The following is a 21299-nucleotide window of genomic DNA, read 5'->3' as shown; positions in this document are numbered from 1 at the left end:
TCGAGTGGGTAATTACCCACTAGGCTATTTTCGAGTGGGTAGTACTACCCATACTACCCACGCTTTCCGCCGGCCCTGGTGTAAAGAAGTTTGTGTTGGTTTATTGGAAACTGATATTAGTTTCTGCTGATAATTTGATACTCGGGGCAAACAACGAAAACGTTTTACATAACATTGTACACACACCAAATTTTTTTCGCCAGATGCCAGCAAATTTTTGCTGAATTTGTTTCAGCAATACAAGATTCGAAAAATCAGCAATTTGAATTGAACCTATTTGACAGATTCTTTTTGCTGAAAATTCAGTAATTCAAATTGTCAAATTGACAGCGTAATTGCCGGATTCTCAGTATTCCGGACTATATCGCTATAAATCCGATATTTGCGCTATCAATTTGACAATTTGACTTATTGAATTTTCAGCAAAGCAAATCTGTCAAACAGGTTCAATTCAAATTGCCGACTTTTCGGCATCTTGCATTGCTGAAACTTTCAGCTGATGAAAATTCAGCAAAATTTTGCTGAAATCTACAACCAAATTTTGGTGTGTATGCTTGTATAAACACAGTTCTATAACGATCCGCAGAACCAGATTAATTGTATAATTGCTGCATATGTATGACTGGTTTTGTACATCCACATTAAGACCGATTTATTTTATGTGCGGCTAAATGACTCAATGTTCATTTTATTTATTTTGTTTGCGAATGCCGCTGCTCAACAAATGAAATGCTCCGTGAAAAGTGATGTCCTGGTACTACATTCGTTGTTGGTTATTATCATACGGGACAATTGCAGAGTTATTGTGAAAATTCCACGCTAAGAAATCTTGTTGGTTAACACAGAAAAAAATATTTTATTTTAAATTTATTTTCATGCACATATTTGGAACATGAATATAAATGTAAAATTAAGTTCCACCACAAATATACACGACTTGCCGTGCTTTCTTCAACAAATTTCATATCAATTTTACACGTTGATTGAAAATTACAGTTCCATTAAACGCAACACCAATGCACTTTAAGGTATTTTAATCCAATATTGCTGTAAAATAAATGACATATCACACGAATGAAATCAAATCAGGAGCTTTTTGATGCTCCAAATGAGTGCATTAATTTTAACTTAATTTTCAAACAAATGTTCGGTTAATGAATCGTTTACATTCGTATGGATTTACATGTCGTTTAAATTTCAATATTTTTTGGTGTGAAGGTTTGAACATATTATTATTTATAGGACACTCGTCTTAACTCTCTAATGCTGACATCCCACGCGCAAATGCCCTTCCACTAGCTTTTATGTTTTGAATTTTGCCACACAAATGTCTGGGTACACCATACATACGTTTGAAATTTTCAAGGTAGAACCACGATTCAATTTCCCAAGTAACCATAAGCATTAAGCCATTGCACTATATTAGTTATACATTTGCACTAACCCTAAAACCCATTAAGGATATTCATTACAATGCATTAGAAGAGAGTCAATTACGGTTTTAAACATTTTATTTTAAAATTTTTCCTTTTTGCTTATCATACCGAAAGGAAACATGAGAAATGTTTTTAAAGCCATGGCGGACAATGACAGCCAACTGATGCTTTTTAATAACATTAGTAGTGCCAACATAAGGCTTTTAAATTTGACATTTGTGCGCTGGTGTTGTATAATAGCATTAGTACTGCAGTAACGAGCTGTCAATCTCAGCACAGTAATAGCACTTGGTATCTGGGTAGAGTTGGTATCACTGATTAATTTTGATGGAGATTTTTCGAACAATGTGAGAGCAAACTGCTTTTTTCAATTTCCAAGATGGCAGCTTTTCCAAGGTTTCTCAGTTGAACCTTATGCTAGATTCATTCTATAATCTTGAAGAAAGGTATAGATCTCGCATTTTTTTAAAGCATCAATAAGCATACTGTCAAAATTTAATTTGAGAAGAAATTTTGGACAAACCATTAATCGCCGAAAATAAACCACAGCAATAAACGAGTTACGATTTGTCCGGAATTTTATCTCAAAGTGCATTTTGACAGTATGCTTATTGGCCGTTTGCAAAAAAACACGCATCAGAGACATAAACGAAGAGAAGTAGAATACCCTTAGGCTGATAATTCTAATGCTGCATTTTTTACTGTCTTTTGTATGATTGCATTTAATTCAGCTATCAGATATTGCTGGTGAAAATCCCGCTATAACGGTACACGAACTAAGCGCAGATCACTTGTGATGCATTTCTAGAAAACAGGGAAGTTAAATTCATTCCTTTCCATCAAAATAGAAATTCATAATGTATTTTGCGTTGCGTGTAAGACGTCTAAAACCCTTCAAAAAATTTGCCCTACATTCAAGAAACGTCGAAGAAAGTGGATCAGCGTGGGACGTTTGTTAAACAATCTTTTCTGCGAGGGAATGCAAAGTTGATGCAAAAATGGAAATTAAATGCATTTATTTGCCTCGGAACAGTTATGTTAATTTTTTTTCCTGAACCGCGTATTTAAGTCTTTCTTTGACCGGTGAGCTCGCAGTTATTGAAGATGTTGGTTCCTTCTTTGATTCATGGAAGAATTTGTTAAATTTTTATATAAATTCTTACTCCTTTTATTGGGGAGGATAAACAATGCGCACTTTTGACCCACCGTAGTTTTTTAACTTATTTAATTGTTACGAAAATTACGGAATGTTTTTCATAAAATTAAATATATCTCACAAATAACCATATGTTAAAGATGTTTAGAGTACTGTAGTTTTACAGATCCTGATTTATTCAAACCAGCGAATTTGTGATCCTCAAAATTCAAAAATTTAAATCAAAGCAGCGAAAAATGGTCCTTCCCCCTTAATTTCAAGCCGCTATACATTCAAATCTTTCATGTTTATATGTGTAATCAGTTGACTTAATAATATACTAAATTCATACATGTTTCCAGGTTATAGTGGTTGTATCCTTCAAAAAGTCCAATGCGCACTTTTCCCCTCCTTAGGGTGCTTACAGAGTGGCGGCGAGAAGCTGAGCTGGCGCTGATGCTGACATTAGAATGCGAGAAACCTGCTTGCTGCAAACCAAAGGGGTGATGTCAGAGTGAAAGCTGAGCGGATCGGCGCCGACTGCCTGCTTTTACTCTGACAGGTTCCATTTGATATGCTGCAAGCAGGTTTCTCGCATCTCGCATTTTAATGTCAGTGCCAACCCCTGCTCAGCTTCTCGCGGCCACTCTGTACGCACCCTTACTCTATACTAACGACGCTGAATCCCTCTGGATAAAGACTCGACACGTCAATCGCTTGTTTACCATTTATCTGTCAGTGTCATTCCAATCTAGCACGAGACCTGTCAATGGCCCTCGTTCCAGAAGGATTCGAAGCGATTTTCTTCGGAATGAGGGCTTTTGACAGGTCTCGTGCTCGATTGGAATGACACTTACTGATAAATAATAAGAATAAGATAGAGATGGCGAGTCTTTATCCAGAGCTAAGACAAGACGTGACAATAGGGAGGGCCGTTTTTGTTCCAATTTTACGTCAGAATGTTCCAGCTCCTGATTGGTTATTTCTGACTTTTTGCACCGTACGCAATGTTACTGCAGGGATAGTGAAATGATGGTTGGCAGTGTTGCTATATTTATAGGAAAAGATTGCCATTGCTTTTGACAAATAAAATTATAATCGCTAAAAAAGAAAAAATGATTAAATTGATCAGAAATTGTGTGGCAAAGTAAAACAAGTATTTATCATGCATTTACCGTATATGTGGTTGATTACCTTTAACAAAAATAAGACAGAAACCACATGATAATCTAAAAATTTTCAGAAAATTGTTTCATCAAACCATACTAAACACCCATGACATGGAAAAACCGTGCCCTTCATCAATATAGTAGAATAAAAATACAAAATATTGCCGGCATAAAATAAATTAACTAGACTCCATTTTTATTAATAAAAATAGCAACACTGTTCGGAAGATTTCGGCAGGGTGAAAATGTGCGAAAAGAAGAACGTCGAAGGAAAAATAAGAAGCCGATTGTCACGTCTTGTCTTAGATCCAAAGGGATTCAGCGTCTTTACTCTATACCATAACAAGAGGACTATAAGCAAAATTGAATCGCAATCAATGCAATATAACGGAATACATCATACACCTTTTGCATGATTGCGAAAAGTGCAAATTTATTCGCTACTATCGAAAGTATTGCAGACGTAATAGGTTACGGGGCTACAATCTTTATGATAGAAGAATGAGAAAACGAGGCAATCGTTGATGTTACTTTATAAGGAAACTTGAATATAAATACCTAAATGTAAGACTGTAGAACTCCTGTTCAGTCCATCCAAAAAGACGAGGCACCCACATGGAACTGACGTATATCATCACTATATGTAATAAGGTTTTAAAATCACGAGTAATTTAATCACTTGCATTGATTTTTTACACAAACGCCCAACGAATTGAAATAATATGATAAATTTGTTTTTTTGCAGTTTTCATTTTGACATTGCAAGTTCAGCACAAAAAATCTCTGCATGCTTGGATGTCGCAGTCCATGAAAATATTTTTGCCTAGCAATGGAATTGAGAGACAGAAAATAAGAGGCGGAAGGTGGACAATATTTCATAAAAATAATACTAGTTGTATTTGCCAAAACCCTCATAACCCTCAAAAAAGCCAGATAAATTCGTGACGTCAAGAAGCATCGCTTTCCAGACCCAGCGAAAGTCATATTTTGGTCGTTTTATCAGTGAGAAAATCGAAAACCCGAAAAGGCTCGATCATTTCTAATCCTAATTACAAGTTCATTCAAACTAGAGAATTAAAACCAGCCGGCCCTCTGAGCCTTCTAACATTGGGTTAAGGTTCAAAAAACTTTGAGTGAGCGTGTGTAAGAATAAATCCCTTGCTAGTAAGTGTGAAAAAATGTACACATCTTTGCTTCTGTTTAATTCATATAAAACCTTTATTGTGTGAGAGATATTCTATGCCCACCTGCGATGTATTATCTTGACTGATGCATTCGGTCCCGTGTAGTTTTGTACTGGAGCGTTACCAACTTTACCGAAATGAAGCTACGTGCCAAACCTAATATTTCTTTTCTTGCTAATGTTCCACATTCCGTCTACAACGACGTACAATAAAAACGTGTTTTTTTGTTACGTATTGCGTTTTTACTCGTTCGTAGTTCCTTTTTAGGCCTATCTCGATATTGCTCACACTCTGCTGTGGGTTTCCCCACAGGATATGAGCCAAGTGCGGAAAAGTGCCGAACTCCTAGAAAAAGGTTTTGTGTTGTAGAAGCAATTCAATTTTTTATACAATTTGATACTCGGTTGTGAGCTTGTGAATAACGGACTGTGCCAAGATTGTTTTTCCTTAATTAAACCAAACCAAATGGAGCCCCTGGAAACATGATGGAGTAGCTGGATGTATATCTAGGGTTCCCATGTTTCCGGGTTTGACCTGGAGAGTTCGGTTTTTGGGGCTCATCTCCGGGGTTTATATCAATTTCTCTGGGTCTGGTGAGACAATAGATAATTTTAAAGCACTGAATTTATTTGTTTCAAGCCAGTTCCTCCGATGTTAAATCTGGCTGTTGCTGCAGCGGTCCTTACCTGTTCGCCAGTGAGGAGAGCATTGCTAAGTTGTTGGAACCTCCTTGGCAACTACAGTAAGGAATGAGCACCGCTAAGAATTCCGAAAGATACTGCAAAGTGCTTCCCATACGATACCGCTTTTTTATTATAGAGGTTTTAATCTTAGGGTCATTCGCCTCTTTTCGGATTAGAGAAATCTCTTGAAAAAGATGGGTGGGTAATGTCTGCGACATAACCGGAGAGATGTAGAATACATAAGGAACACGTTCTTCAAATATGTTGATACTCATTGGAATTTTCGGACAAAAGGTGATTTGGGAGAGGAATATTTCAAATTATTCTTTACAAAAATGATGGTGGTCCTGAAAAGGGCCGTTTTTGTTGGCGTTGTTGCCTTAGTGAGGGAGATGGCTAACGATGAAATGAATTGTTAGCATGAGGAAGTCGCATAGTACTGGCCAATTGCAGAACAGATAATTGATTCCTGAAAATCAATTTTTCTTTATTCATGTAAATTATACATATTTACAAATCTAATAGAGGATTCCTGGTCATATTTCTGAATCATTAGTGCGAACATTGTGTAATTTGGTTAAGTACAATGAAAGTTACAAACTTTCCAAACTCGACCTTATGTTCCTTCCGAAATATTGAAATGGGGTATTAAACCGTTAGTCGTGGTTACAATAAAAATATGGGTGGGTAATGTCTGTGACATAACCGGAGCGTCGTGATTTCAATTCGAGACGTTAATTTAAATCTAATAATATTCAACAGAATCACGTTTGAATGGGAAATTTTCAAATAATTTTCATGGTAATAATGGTGGTTCTGAAAATAACCTTTGGTATCGGCGGTGGTGTTGATGGTGATGCGCTGGATCGTCGGATATATTTGGCATGATAGTTACGTGCCTGGCGAACTGTTTTGTAGCCTCGAATAAAACAACAAGACTGGCTTCTTCGGGTACAATTACGGCTGAACTTTATAAGCTCAGCTCGACTTTGAAATTTTGCACAATCTCACGAATCAGACACTGGTAAGGCCATTTTGTTTGCTACTAGCACGGAACTACACAAAAAAAATCATTTAATGCAGTTAGTTCACGGAGGCTGCCAAAAAGCTCGAATAGAAGCATGCGACTTCAACGTTTCTCTTAAACACATGCAATTGAAGCAACACTGATCACTAGAGGGATGGTGAGGGAACACGCACATTCGTTTTGGTAATACTGATAATAACAGTAGAAAGGAATGGAAAAGCAGTGCACGAAACGAGCGAGAGGATAATTTAAATTTTTGTTCCGTGTGCAAGCTACTTCTTTCCACACAACGTATTATGTTGCTTGTTGAAAATTTGTTACACATCTTAAAATGAAAGTTTCAGTTTAACTCTCACTAGAACACAATTGATTGGTCCTGAACAGAACCGTTGCTTTTATTGTAATTTACGCCCACTCCCAGCGGACACTGTGTGTCAGTTTGATTTCTTTTGCGAGAAAGTTACGTACTTGGCGCACTATTTTGTATCCTCAAACAAACCGACCAAGTAGGCATCACTGGCTTCATTACGGCTTGTAAGCGTAGCTCGACTTTGAAGTAATACACAACCTTACAAACCAGACGCTGGAATGTTAGCCAGCGGATTAGTTGCTCCGTTGCCCTTTAGTTGAGGCGAAATACTGGCATGGCGACAGTTTCTGATCGGTAGTTGGTTGCGATGGGCCACCAGTAGCTGGGGCACTTTTGCGGACCGTCATCATCGCCAACTGCTTTCCTCCGGTGGACTGGCTGCTTGCTAGTGCTTGAACGAATACGAACGATGAGAAAAACCGACCGACCAATATTCATATATGAAAACACGAGAAAGCACTACTGTCGATCTCTCGCTCGTTTTCGTACCATTCCTGTGCCTTTCCTTTCCGTTCAGCTACCAATACTAGCATAACCAAAACGAATATTCTGTCTTTCCATTGCCTTCAATCTAGTGGCCAGTGCTAGCAAACTTGCATGTTCAGTTTTTCAATAACAACATTCCAATAATATTTTCAAAAAATGTTGAAGATTTGAAAAGAAGGAAGGAAAAGATTTTCACAAATTTAAATTCTTTTGTCTTATTTGTTAGCGCTGATACTGGCCATGGGATGGTGGGGGAACACCCACATTCGTTTTAGTTATGATGGTATTAGCAGCAGAAAGGAATGGAAAAAGCAGAGCACGAAAACGAGCGAGAGAGGATAATTTAAATTCTCTTTCTTTCTTTCCACACATCGTATTTCTTATATAGCTTTCTGAAAATTGTTTGTTATACACCATAAAATGTAAATTTCAGTTTAACTCTTATTAGAACACAATTAATTGGTCCTGTAAAGAACCGTTTATTGTTTTGTTGCGGGAGCATAATTCAGAAGCACTCCCCGCGGACACGGCGAGCCAATTTAATGTATTTGGCCTGAAAGTTATGCGCTTGGCGCATTATTTTGCATCCTCGAACAAACCGACCAAGTAGGCATCGTTGGCTTCTCGGGGCATCAATACGACTGAGCTTTGTAAGCGTAGCTCGACTTTGCAGTCCTGCACAATCTCACGACCCAGACGCTGGAACGATAGCCTACAGATTAGTTGCTCTGTTGCCCTTTAGTTGGGACGAAATTCTTGCAGGGCGACAGTTCCTGATCGGGTTGCGATGAGTCACCAGTAGCTGGGGTACTTTTTCCGACTGTCGTCATCGCCAACTGCTTTCCTTCGGTGGACTGGCGGCTTGCTAGTGCTTGAACGAATACGAATGATGAGAAAAACCGACCGACCAATATTCATATATGAACACACGAGAAAGCACTACTATCGCTCTCTCGCTCGTTTTCGTGCCATTCCTGTGCCTTTCCTTTCTGTCCGGCTACCAATACTAGCATAACCAAAACGAATATTCAGCGGACCCTACACGAGCGAAAATATCGTCAATAAATTTATTGTCAAGAATCTCTTCAATATTTCTGAACATCAATATTTTTCAACCCTACACGGGCTTCAATATTTTCATCAACCAGCAATATTATTTGCAACGTCTGCCGACTGCTGCCGTTGTCGTAGACAAGTTTTGAAAGTTAAAATGGATCGTCGAAGAAAAGTTTGTTTGGCCTTACTTATTGGCCTTGGAGTGAACCAAAGTCTGATTCGACGCTGTTGGGTAAAAGATTGGTTGAAAAAACGAGAGCGACTATCACACGTTACATTGCTAAAAGAAATAAGTTTAACGGATGCTGAGGATTACCGCAATTATTTCCGCATGGATGAGGAAACATACAACAAACTGCTTGCATTGGTTAGCCCATGGTTACACCGACACGATACAGTAATGTGCAAGTGCATATCAATAACTAAGCGTTTAGCATTAACACTACGATACTTGGCAACCGGAAGAAGTTTTGAGGATCTGAAATTCTCGGCAATAATATCGCCAGTCTCGATAAGCAACGCCGTTCTAGAAACATGTGAAGTATTGGCTTATGTACTGAAAGATTATATGAAGGTACGCTGAAACTATTTATTAATACATCAAAGTTCAGTTTTCAGTTTCCAACGACATCAGAAGAATGGATGGATGTAGCAGCTGGTTTTGGCAGTCGATACAACTTCAACAATTGTGTCGGTGCAATCGATGGTAAACACGTAGCCATCCAAAAACCACCTCACACGGGGTCACTTTATTTTAACTTCAAAGGGTTCTATAGTATTGTAATACTGGCCGTGGTGAATTCCAACAAAGAATTTATAATGATCTACGTTGGAATCAATGGTCGAGTGTCTGATGGTGGTGTGTTGTTTTACTCGAAATTTGGCGAGCTCCTGGAAAGAAATAGACTGATGCTTCCAGAACCCGCACCCCTGCCTAACACTGATGAAAAATTTCCATATGTTTTTGTGGCAGACGAGGTATTCGCTGTGAATGTTAATATGATGAAACCCTTCCCACAGAAGATATTGAATAACACTGGTCGACAGCCATTTTGGTGCAGGGTTTCGATAGTAGTTTTTAGGGTAAATCGGGTGCGCTGAGTTCAAAAATGACCATAGTTTTTCCCGCCGTGCTCCTGTTTTTGAGATTTCTCCATTAATTTGTTATTTTTTACTAGTCAGTATTAAAAAATTTTTCGAATTTACAAACTGTATTAAATCTATTATTAAAAGGTGCTACAAACATCTGACAAATATTTGGATATCTGGAAAGGCATATTGAATACTGCCAAAAAATTTGCGTAAACAAAAAAAATGCCACTTTTTGCGAAAATTTGACATTTTTCAAAATTCAAAATGCTGCCATTTCAAAAATTCTCAATGGATTTCTATCAAAGATAACTCTATTGGTAGCTGTAAGCCTCTTCTTTCAGACAAAAAAAAGTTCACGCTAAACAGACGAAAATTGTCAGAGTTCTGATCAATTTACCTAATTGTAGAAAATCTTCAAAATCAACTCTTTTTGGTATTACTACAGACACGACAAAAACTTCGGAAAATCTATTAAAAATAAATTTCTTTTTATAGACTTCGATGCTCTGGATATAAATTAAAAGTCGAAATAAATTTATGACCACCTTTTAACATAACCTTAAGGTTGCACAGAGAATGCGCAAAATTCGCAAACGAAAAAAGCAGTTTTTTTCCACACCGTATATCAGATCTTCATAAAAATCAATCAGCGTGTGTAGAATATTGTTACAGTACTGCTGATTGATTTTTATGAAGATCTGACTTACGGTGTGGAAAAAAACTGCTTTTTTCGTTTGCGAATTTTGCGCATTCTCTGTGCAACCTTAATATTTTTTTTTGTAATAGACAGCAATTTTTACACCTCACTTCATTACGATCGAAGACGTTTGGCAGTTCAGCTCTATAGTTCTTGGTGTTTCATTTGTGATACCGTTTGAGCTTGTTGCCTGTATATTTCTTGGGATGCGCGAGAAGTAAATACGAACAGGTATTTATATATTGCATTTATTCAGTACTTGATGCCTAGCTCACCGAAACAAAATTGATTAAATGAGAAATATGGCGTCTTCACGGAGACACCGTAAGAATGATCCAAATGCGCCGAAAGTGTTTCAAACAGAAATATATGCCATTCTAGAATGCACTTACGTATTTCTGAAAAGAAAATAACGGTACCCAAATGTCTGCATTTTCTTAGATAGTCAGGCTGCGCTCAACACATTAAGGGCTCCTATATGTCGTTCAAAACTAGTACACTCCCATTCTTGCACTCCGACAATTGGCGGAGAAAACCCATGTTAATTTATACTGGGTTCCAGGACATAGTGACGTTGCAGGGAACGAAAAAGCCGATGAGCTAGCAAGAAGAGGGTCTTCCACTAATTTTATCGGCCCAGAACCATTCTGTGGGTTCTCATCGAGTGCCCTCAAAATGGAATTGCAAAATGGGAAATCACAGCTATAAAGAACAATTGGAGTACCACACTTGGGCTACGACAATCAAAGAAATTTATCTCACCCAATCGAGAAAAAAAGTCTGGAGTTGCTTAGACTAAACAAAAAAGAACGATGTATCATGACAGGACTACTTACCAGACACTGTCCGAGTAAATATCATCTTAAAAAAATTGGTAAGCTTACAAACGATACATGCCGCGTCTGCGGATCGGAAAGTGAAACATCAGAGCATCTGCTCTGCGAATGCTTTGCATTGATACAACGCAGATTAAGTGTCCTCGATAAAAAAAACATTGGAGCCTTTTGATATTTGGATTGTAAATCCCAAGCAGGTAATAAACTTCATACGAAGTGGTGTGCCTAACTGGAAAGAGTGTGTATCTCAATGAAAGGTACAAATCTCCGAACAACATGGGGAACGTGCCATTAAGCCAATACTTTCTGATGTCCAAATCTATTTTCTGTCTATTTCTAACTCTTGAACTCCGTATTTTTGTTTATACTATAACTATTACAAAATGAAATATTTTTAGGTTATTTTAAAATGTGATAATAATACTATTTATGACTTTCAATTTATATCCAGAGCATCGAAGTCTATAAAAAAACATTTATTTTTAATAGATTTTCTGAAGTTTTTGTCCTGTCTGTAGTAATATCAAAAAGCGTTGAATTTGAAGATTTTCTTCAATTAGGTAAATTGATTAGAACTCAGACGATTTTCGTCTGCTTAGCTTGAACTTTTTTTGTCTGAAAGAAGACGCTTACAGCTACAAATACAGCTATTGTTGATCGAAATCCATTGAGAACTTTTGAAACGGCAGCATTTTGAATTTTGCAAAATGTCAAATTTTCGCAAAAAAAAGGGGCATTTTATTTTGTTTACGCATGGTTTTTTCGAATTTGACAGTATTCAATATGCCTTTCTAGATTTTCAAATATTTGTTAGGTGTTTGTAGTACCTTTTAATAATAGATTTGATACAGTTTGCAAATTCGAAAAATTTAGAAAAAAAAATTTAACACTGACTACAAAATAAATCAAATTTATGGAGAAATCTCAAAAACAGGAGCACGGCGGGAAAAACTATGGTTATTTTTGAACTCAGCGCACCCGATTTACCCTAAAAACTACTATCACAACCCTGCACCAAAATTTTTTTCTGATTTTGTAGACCAGTGTAATGAGCGCCACGAGTACAACAAACGATTATCTCGAGCTAGAGCACATGTTGAAAACGCGTTTGGTATACTAAATAGTAAATTTGTAGTATTTCAAAAACCAATACTGTTAAGTCCTGTTAAAGCAACTACTATTGTTACGGCTTGCTGTTATTTACACAATTTTTTATCAAGAGAGCAAATCATGCTTCCTACCAAATGAATGAAAGACCCCAAGTCGTTTACAACACTCTTGAAAACCTGAAAAGTTGGTTACACCGAAACAGTACCACTGCCGCCAAGGATATTCGTGAACGGTTGTGTCATTATTTTAACAACGAAGGAAAACTAATTAGTATTCTGTAGGTTACAATCATCACAACAGGATAAATTTTCCCATCAATGAAGTATATTTAATTTGCTGAATTAAAATGTATATGCATTACCAACAATATAAATAATTGAACTTATCAGAACGAATATATCCATACATATTTACCAGAACTTTGAATCGGTTTCTGATTTTGAGGCAGAATTCTGCCAGAAACCAGACCGATTCCATAAAAAAATGTCTTGAGGCTGAAAACATCGATTCACATTTTTTCTGGAGGACACCAGGGATGCCAGCTAGGGGCAGATCACTCTATGAATGTATAACAAATTTGCATCAAATTAGAAAAAAATGCATTTAATTTCTATTTTTTCATCGACTTTGCACTCCCTCGCACAAAAGTTTGTTTAACAATCGTCCTACGCTGATCCACTTTGTTCGACGTTGTGTTGAATATAAGGCTAGTTTTTTGTAGGGTTTTGACGTCTTACACGCAACGCAAAATACATTGCACGCAACGCAAAATACATTTTGAATTTCTATTTTGATGGAAAGAAATGCATTTAATTTCGCTGATTTTTCAAAATGCATCACAAGTGATCTGCCCCTAGGATACCAGGCATATTTTTCAAATGTCTTCACATTTCATGAAAAAAGGTCTTCATTTGTCTTCATCGAGTAGGATTCTGAATCGATTTTAGATTTTGAGCCAGAATTCTGCCAGAAATCGGTCAGACAACCGAAGCAAATTTGTCTTCTAAACCCGTCTTCACAGACTTTCAAATGTCTTCAAAATGAAGACATCTTGAGCGTTTTTTTTTCAAAAAGTCATATCTGCAATGAGTTACTCTCTTTGTTTACTTTCTCTTTCAATTTTTACGGCGTCACTATAACACTTTTCACTTATTTTAAAGTTGAAGTTTTCTTTGTTTATTTATTTATTTATTCATTTCGTTCATTATTATTGTATCGGTGTTAGGTGTTAGTTTACAGGTTAGAGTTTCGTACAAGTTAGATAATTTTTGTTTAACGTTTGTGAATTAGTAACATAGGGCTTAGGTAGGCTACCGCTCTCCTCTTGCAAAAATAAGTGTGCGTTGGTTATGCTGCTCACCGATGACAGCTGTGCGACAAGGCGGTTGGTGGTTTGTGATATAGTCAAGTGCGGAAGGCGGCCATGGAGTTAGAGAGTGACGGACCACGGCAGTGAACAGACGCCCAGAATAATCCATCCTTTTTCGGGACAGTTTCCCGCCACTAGTGCCAGTGAGGTAGAGTGCGCGCGTGCGACGGCAAGTTATACCGTCGAAAGTGCCGGCCCGTGGTTCGGGCACACGTAAGTACGGTGTTGATTCGCCATAAGGGGATAGCTAATCGCTAAGGAGTGCTCTCGCTTCCCCGGCTAAACGAGAAGGAGTCAAAACACCGACCGTTCTCACTGTGGAGGATCAGTCGAACGAGCCTAGCTCTCCTCCACAGTTAATCGCCAAGGAGAATGAAGCAGGGCGGACAAAGGTTCCCCCTGGGAAGTGCACTGCGGTGACTTCCGGGATCGCTTGCGGCGAGCAAGTCGATCCGGCGATAATTCGCCAACGTCGCTAGGGAGGTTCCAACAAAGGAGCCATGCTCACCTCCCTAGCTAAACGCCAAGGACCGCTGCCGGAGCAGCCAACGCCATTCCGGGTGAACTCGGCCGTTGTAGTCCCGGCCGGTCGGAAGAAACCGCCCGCCTTCCCGCCAACGGTAGCAGCAGATCGATGAGATCCAGCAGCACACAGTACAGGAAGAGGAAGTAGAGGAATAAAAGTCGGTAAATTTGTTAATTTATTTTGTTTCATTACCTTTTTTTTGTTGTTACGAAAATCCGAAATTCTGTAGAGGCACCTAGGCCGCCCTGAAAAGAAGGGTTCGCCGGGCAAACAAGGACCCGAGTAGTCGGCAAACCCCTACTTACAACATTTAAAATGTTTTTGTAATAAAGAAAATCATGCAGACCGAATCTCAATCCATTAAACTTCAAGTGTACTCGGTAGCATATTACTATAGGTGTAGAAAGAATGTGTTCAATTTCACAGTTTATTAGCGCGACGAAAAAAACAGGTATTTTTTCAAAAGCAGCATTCGAATAAGTTTTCTAGCAACTTTTTTGCATAATTCTAAACATGATGGACGTGAAGATAAGCACATTTCTTACTATACACATACTAACATGTACCGAGTAAACTTGAGCCTTCAGCAAAGGGAGGGTACAATGGATTTATCTTTAATGAGTTTATAACGGTGCGGCGGTACAGGCGTAATCGACAACAGCTTGCGCAATAACATACGATTCGTACATCAACATTTATTTCGCCAGGCTAAACGTGATGTCTAGAGAGAAAACAAAAACGGCATCGCGTCCTTAGCACCAAGATGCAAAATTTATTAGAACATAACTGAAATCCACTTGAAAGAGCTTTAGGGTAAACAATTCTAATACGTCCTCCTTAAGCAAAAACAGATATATTTCACCATTCGAAACTATAATCTCCGCACCAACTACTCTAATTTATTGTTATATTAATTAGAAATTAGTACCCGTTTCATTTTTTATTAAAAAAAAGATGGGTAGGTAATGTCAGAGACCTAACCAAAGTGAAGTAGAATACACATAGGCTGTTAATTCGAATGCTGCAATTTTTGCTACCTTCTGCATTAAAATATTAAGCTATTTCGATATTTGTTATGATGTATTGTGCCCCTTTGTTGTGGTGCATTTTACCCCTGCAGAGGTGTGTTTTGGCCTGTCAATTTTTCAAAGAGCAATTTATAATGATTTTGGAAAATTGAATATTTTTCATGTTCCTGAATGTTTTGCAAAGCGATTGTGATTTCAGAGTAACATGTTGGCTAAATGATATCATTAATTAAATTCTCCCAATTGATGGTCTTTAGCTAAGTTATGATTATATTTTCTTAGGGGTGTATTTTATCCCATCTTCCTCTACATACGGTTGCATTACATTCACATAAATCACTTGCGATGCGTTTGTGCAAATGGAATCTTGATCATATCTTGAAAATTTCACATGAGACACATGCGTTGCAAAATTCAAATGTTAGGTTTGTTCCAAAGTTTCGAGTGGGTAATTACCAACTCGATTATTTTCAAGTGGATAGTACCAAGCTTCTCAGGCGATACGATGCTCGAAATCGCCGATCAGCCATGTTGGTTCTAGAAACGACAGCTAACAACATTGTTTACTACATCCCCATGCATGTTTGCTGGGATTTCAGTAAGTAAACAAAGTTGTTTGCCGTCATTTTTCCACTCCGCAGCTTTCTACACGCTTACCTCCTCCTCACCTAGTTACTGCCAAAGACGAATCACCTTATAACTCTAAGCACCTTGGATAGTACTACCTTTACTACTGATATTACCCACCGGCCCTGATTATTGAATATTTCATTACACATATGTATAGTGGGATCAAAATGCATTTACTTGCTGAATATTTTTAGAAATGGGCCACTTTAAAGTATGGCATGTACAAATAAAGTAAATTAAGGGCCAAATCGGATAACAAATAGTTTTTGGACTTACTGTAAATTGTACTTACTTTACAGTTAAGAGCCACCAGAAGGGCATTTGCGCATGGAATGTCAGTCTAATAGAGTTAAGACGAATACCCGGCTGGATGTTGTTGGCTCGAATCAAAACTTGTCGAAAGTAAACAAAGTTCATTTCATATCGTCAACCTGGCGCCCAGGTGGTGAAATCAACGGGGTGCTGGAGCGTTGCCAAAAAAATTTTATTTCCAGATTAAATTTTACTAAACTTCCCAGTTTAACTCAGCCGGAATGCTGGCTGGATCTAATTCGTATTCCGGCTCCGGTGACACAACCGATTCAAGTTAGAATGTTCAAGGGGTACCATTTCGATGCGGCTTAGCCGCATAACAGAGGCCCGGGCGAGGTGGCCACCGACCCGCCGTCGGAAGCAAGCGAACCTGTGATCCACTCGTTTGCCCGGCTTACTCAAACATAGGGGCTATCCCTAGTTTAAGTCCGACTGAGCGGTAGCGAAGTCGGACAGCACGCGCAAAAGCGATGTGGCGTAGCCACATTGGGTGCTGGACACAAAATAAAATTGGCAACGCTAGCAAAAGGTAAACACAAATGAACACTCCGGATGAACCTATCGTCAATTGACATTTCGACGAGTTTTGATTCGAGCCAATAATATGGGCCCCGAATACCCTATACATAATATGTTCAAACCTTCACCAAGCAGGTTTCTTTGCGTGGAGTTTTCGCAATAACCCTTCAATTGCCACGTATGGTAATAACCCACAACGAATGTAGTGCCAGGCAGCGAAGACACATGTTTTTTATGAAATGTCTGCAGAAGAATAATTAAAATGTCTGTAAATGTCTCTAGATGGTTGTGTAAATCCTAGTTACACTAGAATATTAATTTAAAAATAGATTGAAATTAGAATACTATTAATAAAGGAATCACTCGTAGTCGAATACAGTTATTCAAGTACAATTTTGCTAAATACTATACTATTACTAAAAGTCTGTAGATTTCTTGCTATGTCTGTAGGAAGCTATCAAAAGTCTGTAGAATTCCGACATGTCTGTAAATCCCGTCATACATGCAGCAGTTATACAATTAAACGGTGTTTTTAACATCATACACATAGATGATATGTAAAAAGTTATCTCAGTTTGCCTCGAGTATCAAATCAACGGCAGAAACATATTATATCAGTATCCAATAAGCCAACATCATCTCCTTCACACAACAACCAATACTATTAAAATCGTCATCGTCAATCATACTACCGCTTGCCAAAAGAAAATTAACCAAATGATGAATTTATCTGAGACCGCCACGCATAATTTAAAGAGCAAGAGAGCTGGGTCTTTTTCACTCAACCACCCCTTCGCACGCGCCCACTTGCAATCCGCATATTGAACTCCGAAAAAAGAGCGTTGTGCTTTATCTGCGATGTGCGATGATTATTGTATGCACGCCACGCCTGGCGACAGTCATTGAATAACCGAAGAGTTTGAGCTGACACAAAACGTAGCAGCTACTACGAGGTCAGAAAGCAAACTAACGAATTTTCTCTTATGTGCCGTTTTTATACCTGGCGAAGTTCATTTGATAAAAAAGAGGCAATCCTAACAACGCTCGCTGCTTGGTTGAATAGATCTTTCTCGTCCGACCTAACCCCCTTTTTTCTTATTTTTATTCAAAAGACTACACATTTTTAAGAATATTGCCGTTAAAATGAGACTATTTGGAGCTATCGTGATTTTTTAATGATTTTTTTAAATTTGAAAAATGCAAGAATGTTGAGTATTGTTTTCACCTTTACAAGAATGGTGGGACTCAAAATGTGTGTTTGGGCAACACTGTTTTGAATATTTTTGCTGGCTGGATGTTGTTGGCTCGAATCAAAACTTGTCGAAAGTAAACAAAGTTCATTTCATATCGTCAGAGGGAGAACAACTTGACAGCTCCTATACAAATCGTTGAAACCACTTTTTTTGGGTCTGTGGGTCTAAAATGGCGGATCAATCAAGATTCAAGAGCGATTTCTAAAAAAAGCGTAAACTTGTTCGCAGTAAAAATTTTCTTGCTCAGATTTTTTTACTTCCGATAATTCATTTTTGAAGACTTTTTGGGTTTGGTGTTTGTTATATTATAAATGCATCTTTATTCCGATTCATTATTTTTAAATGATTCATGATTTTTTGTAATCATCAGCATACAATCAAACGGCGCTTATGCTAGTTAGTGAGCATCTTCATTTAGTTTCAAGATATTAGGTTGTAATATTTGCGTTGCAATGTAAACAACACACCCAATGATACTGGACTGTTTTTCTCCCTCTCCGATAGAAAATGAGCTGTCATCACTTCTGAATTTTGTGGAAACCTCTGCACCGTAAATGTCGCATGCTGTCAGAAATAAACAATCGACGTCAATCCCGCCTTTGTTAAATACGAAGTGGAAAATGATAATCACAAAACTAAATGTATTTAAGATTAACGACAAACTTTCGAGAATTGTCATATGCGAAAGATATTTCAAGGGCGACGGGAGAAGAAAAGGTTCATACTAGAAGCGCACTCAAATCAAATCATGCATTTTACATTTTACATTCGGCACAATTTGTAATCCTTTTATGAAACTCCAAAATGACGAATTAACTTGTTTGTATTTATATTAAATTATTACGCTGTTTTGAAATGATCATCTTGATTACCGCTTTCGAATGTAAATAAAGAAAACAAGTTCGTAAAAGACGTCACGGAATTATTTTCTCGCATAGAAATTTACAGTATCGCAATTTGTGGACGGCGTTCTATGGTGGCGACATCATTCGAAACACGGTGGTTTCATGCAACTTAGGCTAAACGTCAAGTTGCGGGAGGGTTGCATATCGTCAACCTGGCGTCCAGGTGATGAAATCAACGGAGTGCTGGAGCGTTGCCAAAAAAATTTTATTTCCAGATAAAATTTTACTAAACTTCCCAGTTTAACTCAGCCGGAATGCTGGCTGATTCTAATTCGTATTCCGGCTCCTGTGACACAACCGATTCAAGTTAGAATGTTCAAGGGGTACCATTTCGATGCGGCTTAGCCGCATAACCGAGGCCTAGGAACCGAAGCGGCGCAAAGCCGCTGAGGATCCGCCGGACGAGGTGGCCACCGACCCGCTGTCGGTAGCAAGCGAACCTGTGACCCACTCGTTTGCCCGGCTTACTCAAACATAGGGGCTATCCCTAGTTTAAGTCCGACTGAGCGGTAGCGAAGTCGGACAGCACGCGCAAAAGCGATGTGGCGTAGCCACATTGGGTGGTGGACACAAAATAAAATTGGCAACGCTAGCAAAATGTAAACACAAATGAACACTCTGGATGAACCTATCGTCAATTGACAGTTCGACGAGTTTTGATTCGAGCCAATAATATGGGCCCAATTAAATCATTTGAAAAAACAACCGTCAAAAATAGAATATTTCTCGCGTGTTTTTTGTAAACGGCCAATAAGCATACTGTCAAATTTCACTTTGAGAGAATATTCTGGACAAACCGTAACTCGCCAAGAGTGGACGTTGGCATTTTATAAAAGAAAAAAGTGTTCTCTTTCGTTTACTGCTTTCACTAATAATCGGCGATTGATGGTTTGGCCAGAATTTGCTCTCAAAGTGAATTTTGACAGTATGCTTATTAGCCCTTTTCAGAAAACACGCGTGATTTAGTTATTAGTATTATAATCAGAACGGGCTCACCGATTTTAAATGATCGCGCATAGCGCCACTGTATCCGACACAACTAATCCACATTGTTCGAGACAGTTTCGATGTAAACTTCAGCAATGTATCTCTAATAAGCTTGGATATTCCAGTTTACTATAAAGTATCCTCTTGGTGTCCCGCGTTTGCTTCAGCCTGCAGTAAGTCTTCCGGTGAAGAAAATCGAACTGATAATAACTGATAATAACGGTAATTATGACTACACTTATAAACCTCTACTGCTCCAGTTTTCTGCTGGTACTATTCGGTTCCCAAAAGCTTTCAACATATTCCACACCGCTGTAATCCATTTTATTTCATGAAAACCGAAAAAAATTAACGGGAAAAAAGTAATAAGAGTTCTAACTCCTATTGCAGTAAATTCGTTTAATAAACATAAAAAAGAGGTTGGGTGGTTCAAAATATGTGAGATGGCCAAAATACCTCTGTTACCCTATAACCGCTGTTAATTCAGTCGAACTCAGCCACTAAAAACATGACAGTAGCGCACCTGGTGGAGATATCCCAACTACCTTCGAAAACGTTAGGAATTTTCGCACAAGTTGAATGCTTGAAAGATGGACGCCTGTGCTCTGTGCTCAAAGACTATACAATGAGACGAAGCATTGTTTAAGAGAGCTTGTGCTTCTTTTCTTTGATTTTGATAATCTTGTTTCCATTTTTAAGGATTTAAAAGGAGCACGTTTCTCGTAACTACCAGTATTCACACCTCGAGCCACACCTGATGTTGTGGGAAGTGACCTAATTTTCTATTCTCCGAAAATCCAAAAAGGATATACGTTGATGCGTACGGTTTCATCAAAATGAGTGGAAATTTACAATCTAGCAAAGTCCACACAATTAAATCCATTTTTTCTACTATTTATTCAAAATTCCATTATCCAGCTTTTGCGTGCAATAATGGCGGTCTAAGTCAGTGCTGAGCTCCATCACGGTATTGATGGCAAACCTGCCAGACAAAAGAGAACCAAACGGTTAGCAGTTAAAGCAGTAAGCGATGCTTATTGAGTTACGGTTCTCATTCCAATAAATTGACAACAGTCAAACGGTTCTCTTCTGAATCTCTCACTCATTGGAATCATTATTGAGAGGGAGGGAAATTGACCGTCATTTTATTAACAATATAAATACGGTTATGACTGTAACGTATATATTAACCTTGCTATTATAGTACCTTGTACTAACAACCTTGTACCCTACCTTTGTATTAGATACTATCTGAAAATATACATACATTGATTCATTCGTAGCTATCTTACATGGTGTCAGAAATCGATTACGCTCGTGATATTTTTTTTCGATTCAGATGGAGAAATCTAGTGAAATCGCGGATAAATGAAGTCAGCAATGTAGATTTGTGGCTGATTGAACGGGAAAAGTAAAAAGTTCGAACTACGGCGGGAGTGAAAACATTAATTTTTCAAAAGAAAAGCGATCTCTATCGTGATCCGACAAC

General features: G+C 38.2%; 1 protein-coding gene across 1 annotated transcript in view; it reads right to left on the bottom strand.

Moving 5' to 3' along the window:
- Positions 1 to 4465, bottom strand: part of LOC131693348 (tubulin-specific chaperone cofactor E-like protein) — a 150260-nt gene extending 145795 nt beyond the window's left edge. The window contains exon 1 of the mRNA XM_058981099.1: positions 4299 to 4465. Within this exon, the coding sequence (XP_058837082.1) occupies positions 4299 to 4375 (77 nt within the window). The 5' untranslated portion in view covers positions 4376 to 4465. The remainder of the gene's footprint in view (positions 1 to 4298) is intronic.
- Positions 4466 to 21299: the final 16834 nt, after the last annotated feature.

Source organism: Topomyia yanbarensis, chromosome 3 (genome assembly GCF_030247195.1).
Source record: "Topomyia yanbarensis strain Yona2022 chromosome 3, ASM3024719v1, whole genome shotgun sequence".
Classification (NCBI taxonomy): domain Eukaryota; kingdom Metazoa; phylum Arthropoda; class Insecta; order Diptera; family Culicidae; genus Topomyia; species Topomyia yanbarensis.
The sequence above is the reverse complement of the archived record's forward strand: the minus strand, read 5'-3'. Positions and strand labels throughout refer to the sequence as shown.